Source organism: Eimeria acervulina, genomic scaffold (assembly GCF_000499425.1).
Source record: "Eimeria acervulina Houghton genomic scaffold, Eah_scaff866, whole genome shotgun sequence".
NCBI lineage: Eukaryota > Apicomplexa > Conoidasida > Eucoccidiorida > Eimeriidae > Eimeria > Eimeria acervulina.
The window spans coordinates 1-14,532 of NW_013547104.1; the positions used below are offsets into that span (position 1 = coordinate 1).

The 14,532-nt window shown below is 45.1% G+C and overlaps 6 protein-coding genes across 6 annotated transcripts; 3 read left to right on the top strand and 3 right to left on the bottom strand.

Annotated features, from left to right (window-relative positions):
• Positions 1 to 2,309: 2,309 nt before the first annotated feature.
• On the top strand, positions 2,310 to 3,391 carry EAH_00050990 (DNA-directed RNA polymerase II, 8.2 kDa polypeptide, putative; the record flags this gene model as incomplete). Its single annotated transcript, XM_013391256.1, has 3 exons — positions 2,310 to 2,404; positions 2,931 to 3,025; positions 3,363 to 3,391. 3 exons carry the CDS (start codon positions 2,310 to 2,312, stop codon positions 3,389 to 3,391), a joined length of 219 nt encoding a protein of 72 aa, XP_013246710.1.
• Positions 3,392 to 4,014: 623 nt separating this feature from the next.
• On the bottom strand, positions 4,015 to 5,090 carry EAH_00051000 (thioredoxin, putative; the record flags this gene model as incomplete). Its single annotated transcript, XM_013391257.1, has 3 exons — positions 4,015 to 4,164; positions 4,699 to 4,769; positions 5,003 to 5,090. 3 exons carry the CDS (start codon positions 5,088 to 5,090, stop codon positions 4,015 to 4,017), a joined length of 309 nt encoding a protein of 102 aa, XP_013246711.1.
• An 888-nt stretch (positions 5,091 to 5,978) lies between these two features.
• EAH_00051010 (hypothetical protein, conserved) lies at positions 5,979 to 7,451 on the top strand (the record flags this gene model as incomplete). Its single annotated transcript, XM_013391258.1, has 2 exons — positions 5,979 to 7,058; positions 7,323 to 7,451. The coding sequence occupies 2 exons, from the start codon at positions 5,979 to 5,981 to the stop codon at positions 7,449 to 7,451; spliced, it is 1,209 nt and encodes a 402-aa protein (XP_013246712.1).
• Positions 7,452 to 8,370: 919 nt separating this feature from the next.
• Positions 8,371 to 8,943, bottom strand: EAH_00051020 (hypothetical protein, conserved; the record flags this gene model as incomplete). The annotated part of the gene is made up of 1 exon (XM_013391259.1): positions 8,371 to 8,943. One exon carries the CDS (start codon positions 8,941 to 8,943, stop codon positions 8,371 to 8,373), a length of 573 nt encoding a protein of 190 aa, XP_013246713.1.
• A 2,204-nt stretch (positions 8,944 to 11,147) lies between these two features.
• On the top strand, positions 11,148 to 11,459 carry EAH_00051030 (hypothetical protein; the record flags this gene model as incomplete). The annotated part of the gene is made up of 1 exon (XM_013391260.1): positions 11,148 to 11,459. One exon carries the CDS (start codon positions 11,148 to 11,150, stop codon positions 11,457 to 11,459), a length of 312 nt encoding a protein of 103 aa, XP_013246714.1.
• Positions 11,460 to 12,502: 1,043 nt separating this feature from the next.
• EAH_00051040 (hypothetical protein, conserved) lies at positions 12,503 to 14,532 on the bottom strand (the record flags this gene model as incomplete). Its single annotated transcript, XM_013391261.1, has 3 exons — positions 12,503 to 12,692; positions 12,961 to 13,034; positions 13,216 to 14,532. Coding segments are annotated over 3 exons (1,581 nt in total), but the record flags the coding sequence as incomplete, so codon positions are not given.

Consider the following 14,532-nt stretch of genomic DNA (forward strand, 5'->3'; position numbering starts at 1 on the left):
TATATATATATATATTGCTGCTATGATAATCTAAAGTACTACCTAATAATAATATTTGTACTTACTGTGCATTCTTGCGCTGAGAATACACATCTATATTTCCAAATGAATCTTTAAATTAGAAGTATATATTATATATACTATGTATAGTTCTATAATATATATATATATATATTTCTACATACCGGTTTGCATATATAGATTACACCTACGACTAACTAAGAGCTGCGGTGTACAGGCAGCTGTTTGCAGTGAAAGGGAAAGAAGTGTGTGGTATAACGGCAGTTTATTAGTGCATAATTTGTTGCATAATTTGATTAAAGCCCCTGTTGGACGCCCCGCAGCAACAGACTCTGTCACGCAGCCAGGCTTGCAAAAAAAGATATCATGTTCTGCTGCTGCTCCTGCTGCCGCTGCTGCTGCTGCTGCTGCTGCTGCTGCTAGGGTATCGTTTAGACCTTACTCTACCTTCTTTCTGAAGGAGCAGCCCTCGGTCAGCTTGCACTTCCCGCCAGTGGGCTGGCACAGCATGACGTTGCAGCTGCAAGCAAACAAAGCAGAAAAAAAAACAAAAGCATTCACTTGAATGCATGCATGCGTGGATGCATGCATTTATGCATGCACTAAACTCACTAACATGCATGTATGCATGCATGCAGTCGCTCTGCTGTACATCAACTCGCAACAGGAGCTGCAAACACCAACTTAAACACCAACTCAGTGCATGCAGACAGCCCCAACCAAACATGCATGCATGCACGCATGCATGCCTGCATGCAGACACCTCGGCACGCATGACGAGTGCAGCGCTGTCGCCTCCATTATGAAAAGCACAACGAAACAGGAATATATACAGATCAGAGATAGTAGGAGTAGACAATGCAGCGGCAGAAACTGCGGTATACTAAAGAAGCCCTTAACAGCAATTGCATGCATGCAAGCAGCAGCCCCAAACCAAAATAAAAAAAAACAACAAACGCAAACAGCAGCAGCACTTAAATCAGTTTTTCCTGCTGCTTCCTTGCAAACACACCTAGCGGTGTGCTTGGAAGGAAGCAGCAGCAAACACAGCAGCAGCAGCAGCACAAGAGACGGAGGTAGAGCAGCAGAGAGCCCGAGTGAGAACAAGATAAGATATGCAGGGAACATAATCTGCTGGTATTTAATGTTATGATATACACAGCATTGGGGTGTATATACAGCTGAAAGGAGTCAAGCATGCTGTGCTCCGCATTTGAATATTTAGTATGTGCTTACCTGCCGCATAGGACGACAGTTTGTGCATGAGAGAAGACAGTAGCGATGCTGTAGCAGCCCGGGCATTTTACGTCCATAAAGAAAGACTTAGGGTTTGGAATTAGTCTTTTTAGTTTGTGCTTCTTAGCTTCTTGAATAGGGTCCGGATGCAGCAGATCCATCTCCATTTTGCTGGCGAATGAGAGAAAAAACCGGGTAATTAGGGCTTTTTTATACGCCAGAAGGAGTTTAAAGAAAATATATGCACCTATTTTATACCATTTGCAACAAAGAAACATCTGAAAACCACCGCCAAACTTCTCTCCCAAATACCCACACCTACACGGTGTATATACACCGCAGCTTAGCGCTGTTGGGGCTGAGCCCTGCCGTACCATTCCTGCATATTTTTGGGTAAAATTACGTCGATTTAATTAACTTTTTGCGATTATTCTTTAAACTAATAGCAATGTTTATTATTTAAATTTATTTTACACAAAAATCGCAGAAAAAACAACATTTTATACCCCAGTACCGCCCCACAGACAAACAGCCCCAAAGCCAATTGCTGCATTTTCTCACCAGGTGTATACGTTGTTGCATGTTTTCTCTTTTTCAATTCCTTATTTTGCTTTGCTTTGTGTTTATTTTCATTTTATTGATGAATAAGACGAAGTATTGCAGCAATTAAGCTGAGTTTGTCCGTTGGTAGGACTTGAGTGGCTGGGGCTGTAGGGAAGGGAAGGAAGAGCCCTCTCAGTTCTTCTTTAATTTGCTTTCTCTCTCTTGTTGCTTATTCTTTTTTTAATATATTTACTTTAATTTTATTTTTGTTGAATAGGGAATTCTGAAAGGCATCCTCTTCAGCTTATTGCGCGGCTAACTGACCCGTTGGTTAGTGTGCTGTTTTATATATCTTTCTTCTTAGTTTCTTCTCTTCGTTTCTTTTCCTTGTTCGTTGCTGCAGTTGCAGCTGTCTGCAGAAGTACTTATCTATACAGCCTCCTTGGCTGTAGCCCTTGCATGCATGCAGTAGAGAGATCTGAGGTGTACATACACCGCAGCAAAGCAAAATGATTATCCCTGTCCGCTGCTTCACTTGCGGCAGAGTTATCGGTCATCTGTGGGAGCAGTACGTGGAGAAGTTGCAGAATGATGTTGATGAGGGGTAAGAAGAATTAAATTTTGTGTATTTATTGAGCTGCTGCTGCTGCTGCTGTTGATGCTGCCTCTCGTTCTGATGATGCTTCTGCTAGTGCTGCTGCTGCAGTTGCTGCTGCTGCAGTTGCGTAGGATTTAGAGTTTAAGGTTTAGATGGAAGGCGTTGGTCTTAGGGTATTTTTTGTCTTTATTTTATATCTTTATATTTTATTCCTTCTTTATTTGCTGCTGCTCTCGCCACCCCTTCATGTGCTGATCTGTTTGCTGCATTCTTATTAAATGTTGTTTAAATATTTTATTTATAGTGTTTGTAGCAGCACCATAAAAAAGAAAGAAACCTCTTCTAAACCCTAAACCCTAAACCCTAACCCTAAACCCTTATATACAAACGCTTGTTTGCATATCTCTTCTTGAGCGGCGAGAGGAGAAGGAAAGACAGATAAGACGAAGGAGAGCATACTATTATAAAGCTTTACTTTATTGTTTATTATATTTATTCGTTTTTGTTTATTTTTATTTTTATTTTTGTTTAGGGAGGCTCTGAATGACTTGGGTTTGAAGAGATACTGCTGCCGCCGTATGATATTAACGCATGCAGATTTAATAGACAAGTTGCTGGCATACAACAGTAAGTTTTTCTTTACTTTTAATAATCTTTTATATCTTTTTCTTTTTAGAGTCCTCCTCTGGCTGCTGTGCTGCTGCTTCTCTCTTTATTGTCTATCTCTTTTATTACTTCTGCTCGAGCAAAACTGCAGAGTTCGTAGCAACACGTAGCAACTCCAACTTAAAGAAGAAAGAAACCCCTTCTAAACCCTAAACCCTAAACCCTATATGAAGAGCATAATAGTATGTTCGAGCTGGTAGAGAAGTGTGATGCATGCATTTAAATATTCAATTAAATACAATATGCAGTGTACAGAGAGCTCTGGGGTGTACGCTGTTCTGTGTTTGCTGCACTTCAGTTTATGAGAAGAAAATGCCCGACGCATGACGAAGTAATATTTAATTAAAAATAAACGCAAATCAACAGCTAATCGATGGTGTAATCCAAGTTTGATTGCATTAATAGACCTCAGCTGCTGCTGCAGAGAGCAGCAGCAGCAGCAACAGCAGGAAGATGAACAGCAGCAGCAGCAGCAGCAGTGTTGTAGGTGTCTCTGCAGCGTATTCTTCTTGTTCAAATAAACACTTGTGAATTCTTCAGGTGTTATTCTAAATATTACTTTTATCTTTTTTAGTCTTTTCAGGTGTACGTACACCCTAAACTGCAACTACAACATATCTTCTATATCTTTTATAATACATACATAAATTTCATATTCTCAGCAACGGCTATCTCTGGTGTACGTACATCTACTGCAAGGAAACCACCCAGCCGTAGTATCTTCAATATTACTTTTTCAAGAACTACATAGTTAATGAATTTGTTTACAAGAGTTTTGTTTAAAAGCCCCTTGACTCGCAGGGCATTAAGCTATAACCTAGTAGTACATATTGGAGATATTACGGTGTAGTCGGATATATATATATATATATGTATATATATATGTATGTAGATATAATAATAGCTCAGGTTTCAGGTGTCAGGAGCTGCCTATACACCCGAATGGTTAATTACTTTAGATTTTCTATCGCCTGCTCTAACTCTGTCTTTCGGACCCCCACAATCGTCTGCACTGTCTTGCCGTCTTTATATAATTTAAATGTAGGCATTGCCTGCACTTCTTCGCGCTCGCATAACTCGGGGTTTTCATCGACGTCCACCTAAACACAACAAACCACATTGAAAGCAAACCTACACACACATACAATTCTAATATATGTATATATATATATATATCATATAATAGAGAATATGCATATATACATATATATGTGCATATATATATATACACGAATATGTATATAATGCATAAACCTATATAATATGTACATGCGTATATGCAGCTGTGTATATACGATGTATATATATATATATATATATATATATATAGAGGTACCCTAAACCCCCAGAACACAAGCAGATACGACAGACATGTGGGGGCAGCAGCAGAGGCAGCAGATACTGCTGCTGTTTCCTCTGCACCTCAAACTCTCTGCCCTATCTGTACTCTAACGACTGTGAAAGTCACAGCAGCAGCAGCTGCTGCAGCAGAAGCAGCAGCTGCAGCAGCAGCAGAAGCAGCAGCTGCAGCAGCCGCTGCTGCAGAAGCAGCAGCAGAAGAAGCAGCGGTAGCAACTGCAGAAGCAGCAGCAGCAGAAGCAGCACAGAAGCAACAAAATCTGCATTCTACTTACAGCGCAGAAGGTGATGTGCGTCATGGAGTTGCTCTTCTCCTCCAAGAAGGGTTTAATCATTTTGCAAGGCCCTGATAAATTAGCAAGCCAAAGCAGCCGCAGAAGCAGCGCAGATAGAGCGACGTAGCAGCAGCAGCAGCAGCAGAAAAAGCAGCAACGAGGACTGGTGGCATTCGCAGCAGCAGCAGCACTGGGAGCAGTAGCAGCACACTGATCAGCTGAAAGCAACGCCAGAGAGAGCAACGGGATTAGCAGCAGCGAGAGCAGCAGCAAGAGCAGCAACAGCAGTACGAACGAAACTTACCACACCACGTTGCAAAGAAATCAACGACCACGAGGCCGCTCTTCGTAACCTCATCGAATTCTGCGAGACAAAACCACAAAATCTGCATCTCAGGAATGCACTGCATGCGGAGCTACGAGGGAGAAAACCACAACAAAGCAATCAAACACAGACACCCCATGCCTCCCCCTCTAAGATGAGCGAAGAGCTGCAACCTGCAGCCACCTCGTCGCAATAGCAGCAGGATCTGTCGATCTTCTTAAGGAGATATTATGCAGAGTGTGCAGCAGTAAAGAGATATGCAAGAAGAGCTGTTTTCGTCATTGGCTGGGTTTAGTTGGGTGTGTGTTAGGAGTCTGCTTCGAGCGCTGCGGCGGCGTTCTTTCCTCATTTTAAGCAGAAAGGGAGAGAAATTGATGGACAAATAAACGTTTAAAAACAAACGAATTGTAAAATAATACTTCAAATATTCACTGACACCGAAAATAAACCCAGACGCCAACACCATGCAAAGCAAAGTGTAGCGCAGACAGACATACCCTCAATGCCTTTGATTGGTTTGACCGGCATCCTGTCAACGAAATAAAGAGAAAATGAGCAAAAGGAGTTCGAAATGAATAGATATAGACACTTTACAAGAAAACAAAAGAACTTAGTTGCATAATGCTACAGCAGCAACGCTTGAGCTCTCCACTGTACGTACACCGCGGCGCGGGTTGCTGACGAGCCCCGCGAAGTGGAAACCTGATATAATTCAGTTAGTATTTTCTTCTTGTGGATTATTATTTAGTAAAACCCAATTGATTTATTATTAATTCTTCTTTTCTCCCTCGTTTCCTCCTTCGAACGGCCTTTTTTTTTGCGTTTCCTCTGTGGGGCCCGCGGCCGTTGGCGTCGATGAGCAGACGAAACTTCTGTTCAGAGCGCTTTATCAAGCGCCTTTCAATTGAAAGGCAGAGAGAAGAAGGAAGAAAGTGCTGAGGACTTCACTGCCAAAATGACAGAAGATGTCCGATTCAACTTCGCGGATGGAGGCATCGATTTCTCCTTCTCGAGCCAAGGGCAGGAGCAGCTGCAGCAGCAGCAGCAACAGCGGCAGTTTCAGTCTCAGCTGCTGCGGCCAGCACAACATGCAGAGGCTCGCAGGAAGCGTAGGCTGGGGGCTGGAGCAGAAGCAGCAGCTGCTGCTGCTGCAGCAGCAACCTCACCTGCAGCAGCCACGCTGCAGCAGTATCAGAAGAGATTGACACAGCAAGGAAAGAAGCACGAACGCAACCTGCAGCTCCTCTTGCGGCACCAAAAACAGCAGCAGGAGGAACAAGACAACTCAGACGACGACAGCAATTTCAGCCGCGTGGCTCGGCTCGCAAGGAGCGTCTCTGCCCGTCAACAGCAGCAGCAGCAACAGCTCGATGCAGCAGTAGAAACCTCTGCTGCAATAGATAAAAAAAAGAAAAAGAAAAAGAAAAAGAAAAAAAAGGAGGCCTCGCTACCGGCTCCAACAGAAAACAGGGAAGAGCTGCCCACGACTCATGAAGCGGCGACGACAAGCGCCGACAGCAGCAGCAGCAGCAGCAGCAGCAATAGCAACAGTATTAACAATAGCAGCAGCAAGAGAAATGTACAGTCCAGCTCTTGTTTACCAGGAGACGAAGACGCATCTCCTCAAGCTGAGCATTCGGAAGGGGAGAAAGAAGAGAATGACGAGGAAGAGCAGCAGCTGCAGCAGCCAAAAAGGAAGAGACAGAGACGGCGAACGCAGCAGCAGCAGCAACAACAGCAGCAGCAGCAGCAGCAACAGGAAGACGGTATGGGTGAGGCTGACGATGAAGGCACGTGGGAGACTGAGCAAAACATAGGCCAAAGCTGGGCAGCCTCCGACTCAGACGTGCAGCAGCAGCAGCAGCAACAGCAGCAGCAGCAGCAGCAGTGGGAGAAGCTACGAGGCAAGACAAAAGGGGGCCGCAGCATTATAATCAAACGCGTGTTTGATGAGGGCAGCGGCACAACTAAGCGAAAGACGAAGACAAGAAGCAGACAAAAAAATATTAAAAACGACAACAGACCCCACAACCTGGTAATTAATTATATTAATATTTATCTTTTCTTTTTTACGTTTAAATATAGTGTAGTAATAGTTTAGTTTATTTATCAACGCATCTTGCAACGTCAACGCTAGGGTTTGTGCTAGGGTTTAGGGTTTATGTCCTGTATTGCTGAACTCAATAACAATGTCTAGAAGCTGCTGCATTATATCCACATTGCCTTCATAGTTTCTTTAGAGGGCTGCTGCTGCTGCTGCTGATACTTCTACTGCTAGGGGGATGTGTTTTTGTTGCAGTTGATCTTTATTAGAGCTGCTGTAGACTTCGCTGCTGCTGCTACTGTTAACTTCACTGCTGCTGCTACTGCTCCTACTGCTGCTGCTGCTTCTGTTTGTTTTGGTGTTCAGAAGCCGACGTACTTATAGCAAAGCAGACGGCGGGGATTTTGTGTTCAGTTTTTTGTCTTTTTCTTCCCCCTTAGACAATTTGATTTTAACAATTGTTTTATTTACATCTGTTTACAAAAGACTCTTTTTTATCTAAGTCTTTTGTTTTCTGCATTCACGAGAATTAAACAAAGAGAGGCAAAGTGCGCAGCTCCATCTTTTCAGATCCTGTCCCCTTAGTGTTTAGGGTTTAGGCCAAAGGTTTAGCGTTTAGGCCTAGGGTTTAGGGTTTAGCATTTACAGGATTAGGAGCTTGTATCTTTGTATATATATATATATATAGGGGTTTATATCTTTATATATATATATATATATATATACATATATATATATATATGTTGAAGGCGGCAGTTAAAAGGCAAACGACCTGCGGCCCTGCGTCCCTTTTGGACGCACGGGGCCCTTGATCAAATATATCTGCTGCCAGTAGAAACACCTGCCAGTGCGCTTTGCTCCTGCTGCTGCTGCTGCTGCTGTCCTTGCTGCTGCTTCTGTTTCTGCTGCTGCAGCTGTTGCTCCTGATGATGATGCTGTTGGTGCTGTTTCTGCTGCTGCTACTGTTGTGGGTATTGCTGCTGCAGCTGTTGCCGTTGTTGCTGACGCTGCTGATGCTGTTGTGGGCGTTGCTGCTGGTGTTGTGCTGCTGCTGCTGCTGCTGCTGCAAGGAGTGGCAGGAGGGAAGAAACAAAATATTCTGCTCAGTTTGTACAATTGCATCACTTGATAGTTTACTTACCCCAACTGTTTTATCCTCTTTCTTTAAAAACAGTAAACACAAACTTTCTCTTTCAATGCGTAAGAATGCAAGTAGAATCTTCTTTTCTCTTTAAAGTAAAGGGCATTTCAAGAGAAAAGAAATAATGTACGCTGCAATATGAAGTGTATTGACTTCAGATCCTTAACTCATTTGCTCTTCTTCTTGCTGACTGTATTCTTCTTCTATTTCTGTTTCGTCTAATGTCTGCCCATGCTCGTTCTGCTCAACGAGGAGACGAAGAGGCCACCTCTTAAAAGGGCAACCCATCTGACCGTAGGCCCAGAAGACTGCGACGACTGTCACCACCATCACTACAAGTTCTGAAGCTCGCTGCAGCCAGAACTCCCTCGTCTTTATTGCTCTCCCTAGAGGCAAATAATACGGTGCGGTCTCTTCGTCCATCGAACGCTGCCGCTCTGCTACTGGTGCTGGAGATGCAGACGCTGCTGTATCTGCTGCTGCTGCAGACGGAGGCTCTGCTGGAGACGCAGCGACACCAGCTGCATCCGCTACCGGCTCAGCAGCTGCATCAGCTTCTGGCTGAGAAAGAACCGTAGCATCAGCAGCATCTTCAACTGTAGCAGCAGTCACAGGAGGTTCTGTGGTAGCTACCTCGGTTGCTGCCTCCTCTCCTACTGCCCCAGAGTTTGCGCTCAGGAAGGAGCAGCGGCAAAGAGAGGGAAAGCAGAGCAGGAGGAACACAAGTTGACGCATTGGCCTTGCCACAGTTGATATAGGCCTGTTTACACTTCAAAAAGGTAAAACTAAACCCAAACGGGACCGGAAGATATGAAGATCGATCCAGAATGCACGCACGTCGTCGAAGAGGTTCCAATGCTGCGGTGTACGTTCAGTCATACTATTGCAAAAAGTCACACAGTATTCGAATGAAACAGCTGTTCATTCATTATTTCACATCAAATGACTATTTTATTCGAAATTCCAAAGGCAAGCTTCTTCACCAGCGAAAATACAAGCAACAGTCGATCACATGCACTCAGCCGCTCTCCAAAGCCGCTGTGGCTCGTGAGCGGGGGAGAACAAACAAAAACAGAAAGGAATAACGATTAAAATAGGCATTTAAATGCTTATAATTCAAGTTTCACCCCATATTAACACTTATACTCACGAGTAAACCGCAAAGGCACCTATACAGCAGATGGAGGGGAGGCAATCATCGTCTCAGCAAAGCCAGCGGTGGGAGCCGAAGGCACTAATGCATGCAAGATGCGAGCGGCAGCATCAATATAAAGTGTTTATTTACAAATTGTTATTTTACTTCATTTTTCTTTCTTATGTAGCTTATTATGGGTCTAAAAGGGGGGAAGTGGGGCTGTTATAGCAACCGGAGTTGTCTTGCACGTTTGCAGCTCAGTGTGTTACACAGAACCCGTCGTGAGTTGTAGCGGAATCAATATACTTTATACACACAAAGCGGCAGTTTGCATTCACGTACACAGCAGCACAAGGACACAACACAGACAGATGATCTTACATGAGTGGCAGCAGCTTTCTATCATGCTGCAGCAAGTGATAAGAGGCAGCGGCAACCCAGCACTACTGCATTATATACAAGTATAGAAAGGCCCAAGCCCCATTATGCTCATTGCAGTAATACTGTAGACACTCTTTCAACATTCCCTGGGCCCTACAATAATACCTAACCTACACTTCAGTAGAAATGCAAAAATACTATAAACATGAAATGCATTTAGAAAGGCAATGCTAAATGTGCTCAGGAATCCTTATCCCGCTAGCAACGAGCCCCTCCATGCCTATACAATGCATGATTACTGCAAAGCAACAGAAATAACACAGTGTGTTGCGGGGTTTCTATCTTATGCGTTTCTTCTTATCACATCTTATCCTGCATTATCTTTTTGCTGTGTTAGCGAATGCATCAATCTACTCCCTCCCTGCAATCTAACGAATGCCAACCCCTAAATCCTAACCCTAAAACAACACTTCTGCCTAAGCCCCTGTTTGGAGTTGCCGATACACCGGTACGCCAAACCACGGAGAAGAAAGTAATGCTGTCTTCTTTCTGGGGGTCCGTACGTCTCAACCCTAAACCTGAAACGTTCAGTCTTATGTCACTTCGCAATGTACAAGAAGAGGAACATAATCGTTCGCTGCTGTTTGCAATTGGAAATATTTAACAAGCGGAAATCTGCTGAACAGTTGAATACTTGTCTGTAAAACAATGGCCGTATGGTACGCATAAGGTGTTCGAAGTTGCATTTGAAACTTTGTACTCAGGTGGGTGCCAGGAAGTGTTTGCATTTGCTACACACTCTGCAAGACAATGTATCAGTACACCACAGCCGTAATATGCTGATGACAGGGCCTTAAATGCAGCCGTTTGTGTGGTTATCTTGGCGAAGCAGTGTGCAGTTACAAACCTAAGAAAGCAGATCTCTGCACTCAGAACCACGCACTGTTGTGAGTTCGTCAAGGACAGTCAGGCAGAGCCCAGTATATTGAAATGTTCAATGCCTGAATGATAAAGTTGAATTCTTCCTGAGGTGTACGGAGGCCATTCATATTTCGTGCGGGCTTCCATGAGTTCAAAAGTCAGCTGTGCGGCAGTCTGCCGGGCACTTCTAACTTTGTTTCTGTATATATGTATGTATATACATATATATATATATATATATAATAGCCACACAATTACCAAACATAAAATTCTGAAAGCCACTGCAAAAGCAAATCCTCATGCTTGTTCTACTGTTATGACGCTGCTGCATGGGCACAGAGGAGAGGCAAGAAGTGTATCTGAAAAACCATAAAGTGCTGGAAGCATTTCTGTCGGTTTCAGATAGGCACGACAGCGCCGACACTCTCGAAATGCCTCATGCTGAAGAAACAGTCGCAATTGAAGTAACAAAACCAACCTCTCCTACGCTGGCGATCCCAATATGGAGGTTTTATACAGCTCAGCATCAGAGCAAACAGGTTTGGGTGTCTGGAAAAGTGTTCCCCCGAATGCAGATTTAAATGGCAGCAGTGCATGCGAGAAGGAGCAGGTCTCATGTATCGATGAGTTGAATGAATTCGGCTGTCTTAGAGTAGAGGCTTTCCGTGGATCTGCCTGCTCTAACACAATGGGGAAAGGTACAGCAGGAATGAGGCAGCTGCCCTCCTTTCCCCCACTGCAAGCAGGAGAACAGCAAACGAATAGACGGAAACTTGCACAGACGGTCTCAGCGAAGGATGAGTTTGCCGCATGATGAAAAAAACAGAAAGCATAGGAGCATCTATCCCAATGCACCCTGTAGTTGAATCTGCACCTCGAAAGGCAACGAATAATACCTGAAATGGCACAAACCCTGAATATTTATTTTAATGCTTTTATATCGAATATATTATCAACTGACATGGTTAGGTACTAGAATACCAAGGATTTACTACCACGTAGAGAGGAATGAGTAGTAATTGACTTTCGGGTAAGTGTTGACTGCTCCAGAAACGCGTGGAAATCAATTAGCTATTACCTCTTTAGCAGCTGATTTGTAGGTACCACTCAGCAATACGCGCCACTTCATCAAGTTAGTACACACCGGGAAGAAAGGAAGCCTAAATGCATGGGCAGTATTTTGTCTTTAAAGAAGGGAGCACACAGCAGCATCATTGTCGATTCAAACATAAAAAACATCAGAAAACCTGTTGCTCTAAGCCTCATTGACAATGCGTACACTCAGCAGCCAGTTATCTTGTCTGTGCAATAACTGCAAGGCTCGGCGGTTCAGAGCAGACTGATCGAGCCTCATACGATTATATATTTGTATATGGGCTTACATATAAACAGAGTGAGAGAGAGAGAGAGAGAGAGAGAGAGAAGGAGAGGCAGAGAGAGAGAGCCTTGAACGTCCACCGGTCTGTCTCGTTTCTACGCGGGTAGTGAGAACAGAGGAGCACCCGTATGGATACTTGTATTGCAACTTATCGTGATACACTGCATTGACAAATTCAGAATGGACGGTTCGGTGGGGCTGCCAGCCTCAGACATGGCGCTGACTAGTGAGTCGAGCTTTCTTCTCTGCCTGGCGAAGCTTCTTCGGGCAAACAGGATCAACAACAATGCAAATAAGTAAAGATCCCCCAGAGTCTTAAATTCATGCGCTTTGAAGGCAAGATGAGCCTAAAATACCAAACCGAGACCTAAACATATGTATGCTCACATTGGAAGAACACGCGTAGGATTGCGGTGCTACGTTTCCTTTTAATAAAAACGAGCTTTATTTCCTCTCAGCACGTCACCACAAAACATGGGCTATTGCCTGTGTAACACGAGTAGGTCATGAAGCGAGCACCTGTGAACGTAGTTCAACTTTCTTGAACAGAGTTCAATGTTGCTGAAAAAGCGGATTACTGGGCACACCAGCACTGCGTTTCGGCACAGCGAGTTTGCCACTGTGTTACTATCCGAAACTCGCTTACACAGAGCTTGAGCAGCGGCAGTTCTGGCAAGAAAGCACAAGATTTGGCACTGTAGGGTTGATCCTAGAACAAGGGCAGACTCCCGTGCAACCGTCCGTCATGAGCCGCCCGCCATGAACGCGAGGCAACAAGTCACTTGGTGAGATGAGTAAGCTCTTCATACACGATGACGTTTCGGGGGTGGTGGTTCAAAATGTATACACTTCAGGAAGGCGCACCAGTGGAAAAATCAACTTGCAAAAGGCGCCCGAGTGCATCTGCATTCAGCTTCGTTTCCCCTTCCCGCCTGACTTTTTGTCAGACGGCTCATCTACAATATCGAGCTCCCTGTGCTGCACGCACTGCCCGTTTTCGTAAAAGTATCCCTGCAAACAGACGAAAGCAAAGACGTTTCAGAGGACGTATCTGGTAGGCATGCTAACAAGAAGGCATGGTGGTGACAGCACATGGCATCGAGCTATGCATCTAGGTGCACTGGAACAAGAAATGTGTAAAAGAATTATAATTATTATAAGAATTGCAAAGCAGAGTGGGCAGTTGCCCTACCCCAAGGCATGTGAACGATGGAGCGACCTCCATGAAGCATCCACCTTCTTTGTTTGCAGTAAATCCTTCTGGGCACTGCACTAGGGGCTTCCGTTTTTCCTGCCGGTAGCACATGTCCATGTCGCGAACTTGCAGCGGAGATGTAAGAGGTTTCTTATGATCTTTTAATTCAGTTCTGTAGACTTGCGGACCCATGCGCGTCGGAAAGCCGAATAATCCTGTGACTGGGTCTAAATATCTCTGTTCTCGAGGCAAAGGATGGCCTTTTTTCTTTCCAGCCGCTTTCTCTGCTGCACGAGCAGTAGCCGCTTCCATCCTTAGCTGGTGCACAGGATCGTTGATGTGCCTCCACTGGTTAACGCCCATGATGAAATATGCATATGGCAGCTTCGTGACGTTAAGTCGCCGAGGAGAGTTGTTCCCACTGTTTTTGCTTTTTACAGGCATTTCTGCCGTTTCCGGATGCAGCAGTATCTTGGCGTTTCGTCCGTATCCTGCATCTAATTGCGCATCCTTCATGCGGGTTGCTGAAGGCTCACTGCTTGCAGGCACACCTGAGTGCTTGTGTTCCCCAGCTTCAACGGAGTCGGAGTGTGCTGAAGTGGCCTCAAACGGCCTACGCATCCTAAGCATGCGCGACACACCCTCCCCAGATTCCCTGAGCGACGGTGGACTTTTGAGTGCGTTGACTACCCCGTCGTCTTTCCTGTTTAAATCATCCATTACATGCGGCACCTGATAGTTGGGCGAAGGATCTAAATATTCCCCAGTAGCATCAGCAGCAGTCCCACTACGGCTTGAGACGACGCCAAATTGACAACCCGCTTCAGATTCACTTACAGCTGCTGAGTTCTCAATAACATTATTGACTACTGGCGAGACTGACTCCAAGCGCCTGTGCCATTGCTGCCGTCCTCCCGCCTCCTCGCTCCCTGCGGTATTTCGTCTACTTCGTGAGCCTCCCCGATCTATCTCTTCCTCTGCACCACCCTGGCGTCCAGCCGATAACCTGTTTGAACCCATCGCCTGCGCTTGCACCTTTCTCCAACTGTTCTGCGTGCTGCCCTGTTGATCCGCCTCAGTCTGCCGCCCTACGCTGCTGCCTTTCCCCTCATCAGAAATGTCTCCTCCTCCCGCAACTCGCACCAATGTCCGGCCTTGAGGCTGCGGCGATCGCGAACCGTCCTCTCTATCCCTTGAACCTTCTCTCACTTTATTAGGGCCATGCCCCTCTGCTGCGGCGTTCGCTTGCGCCGGCCAGCTGCGGCGCTGCTGCTGCCCTCCCGCCTGTCGACCACCTGCTGCATTTCCTCTGCT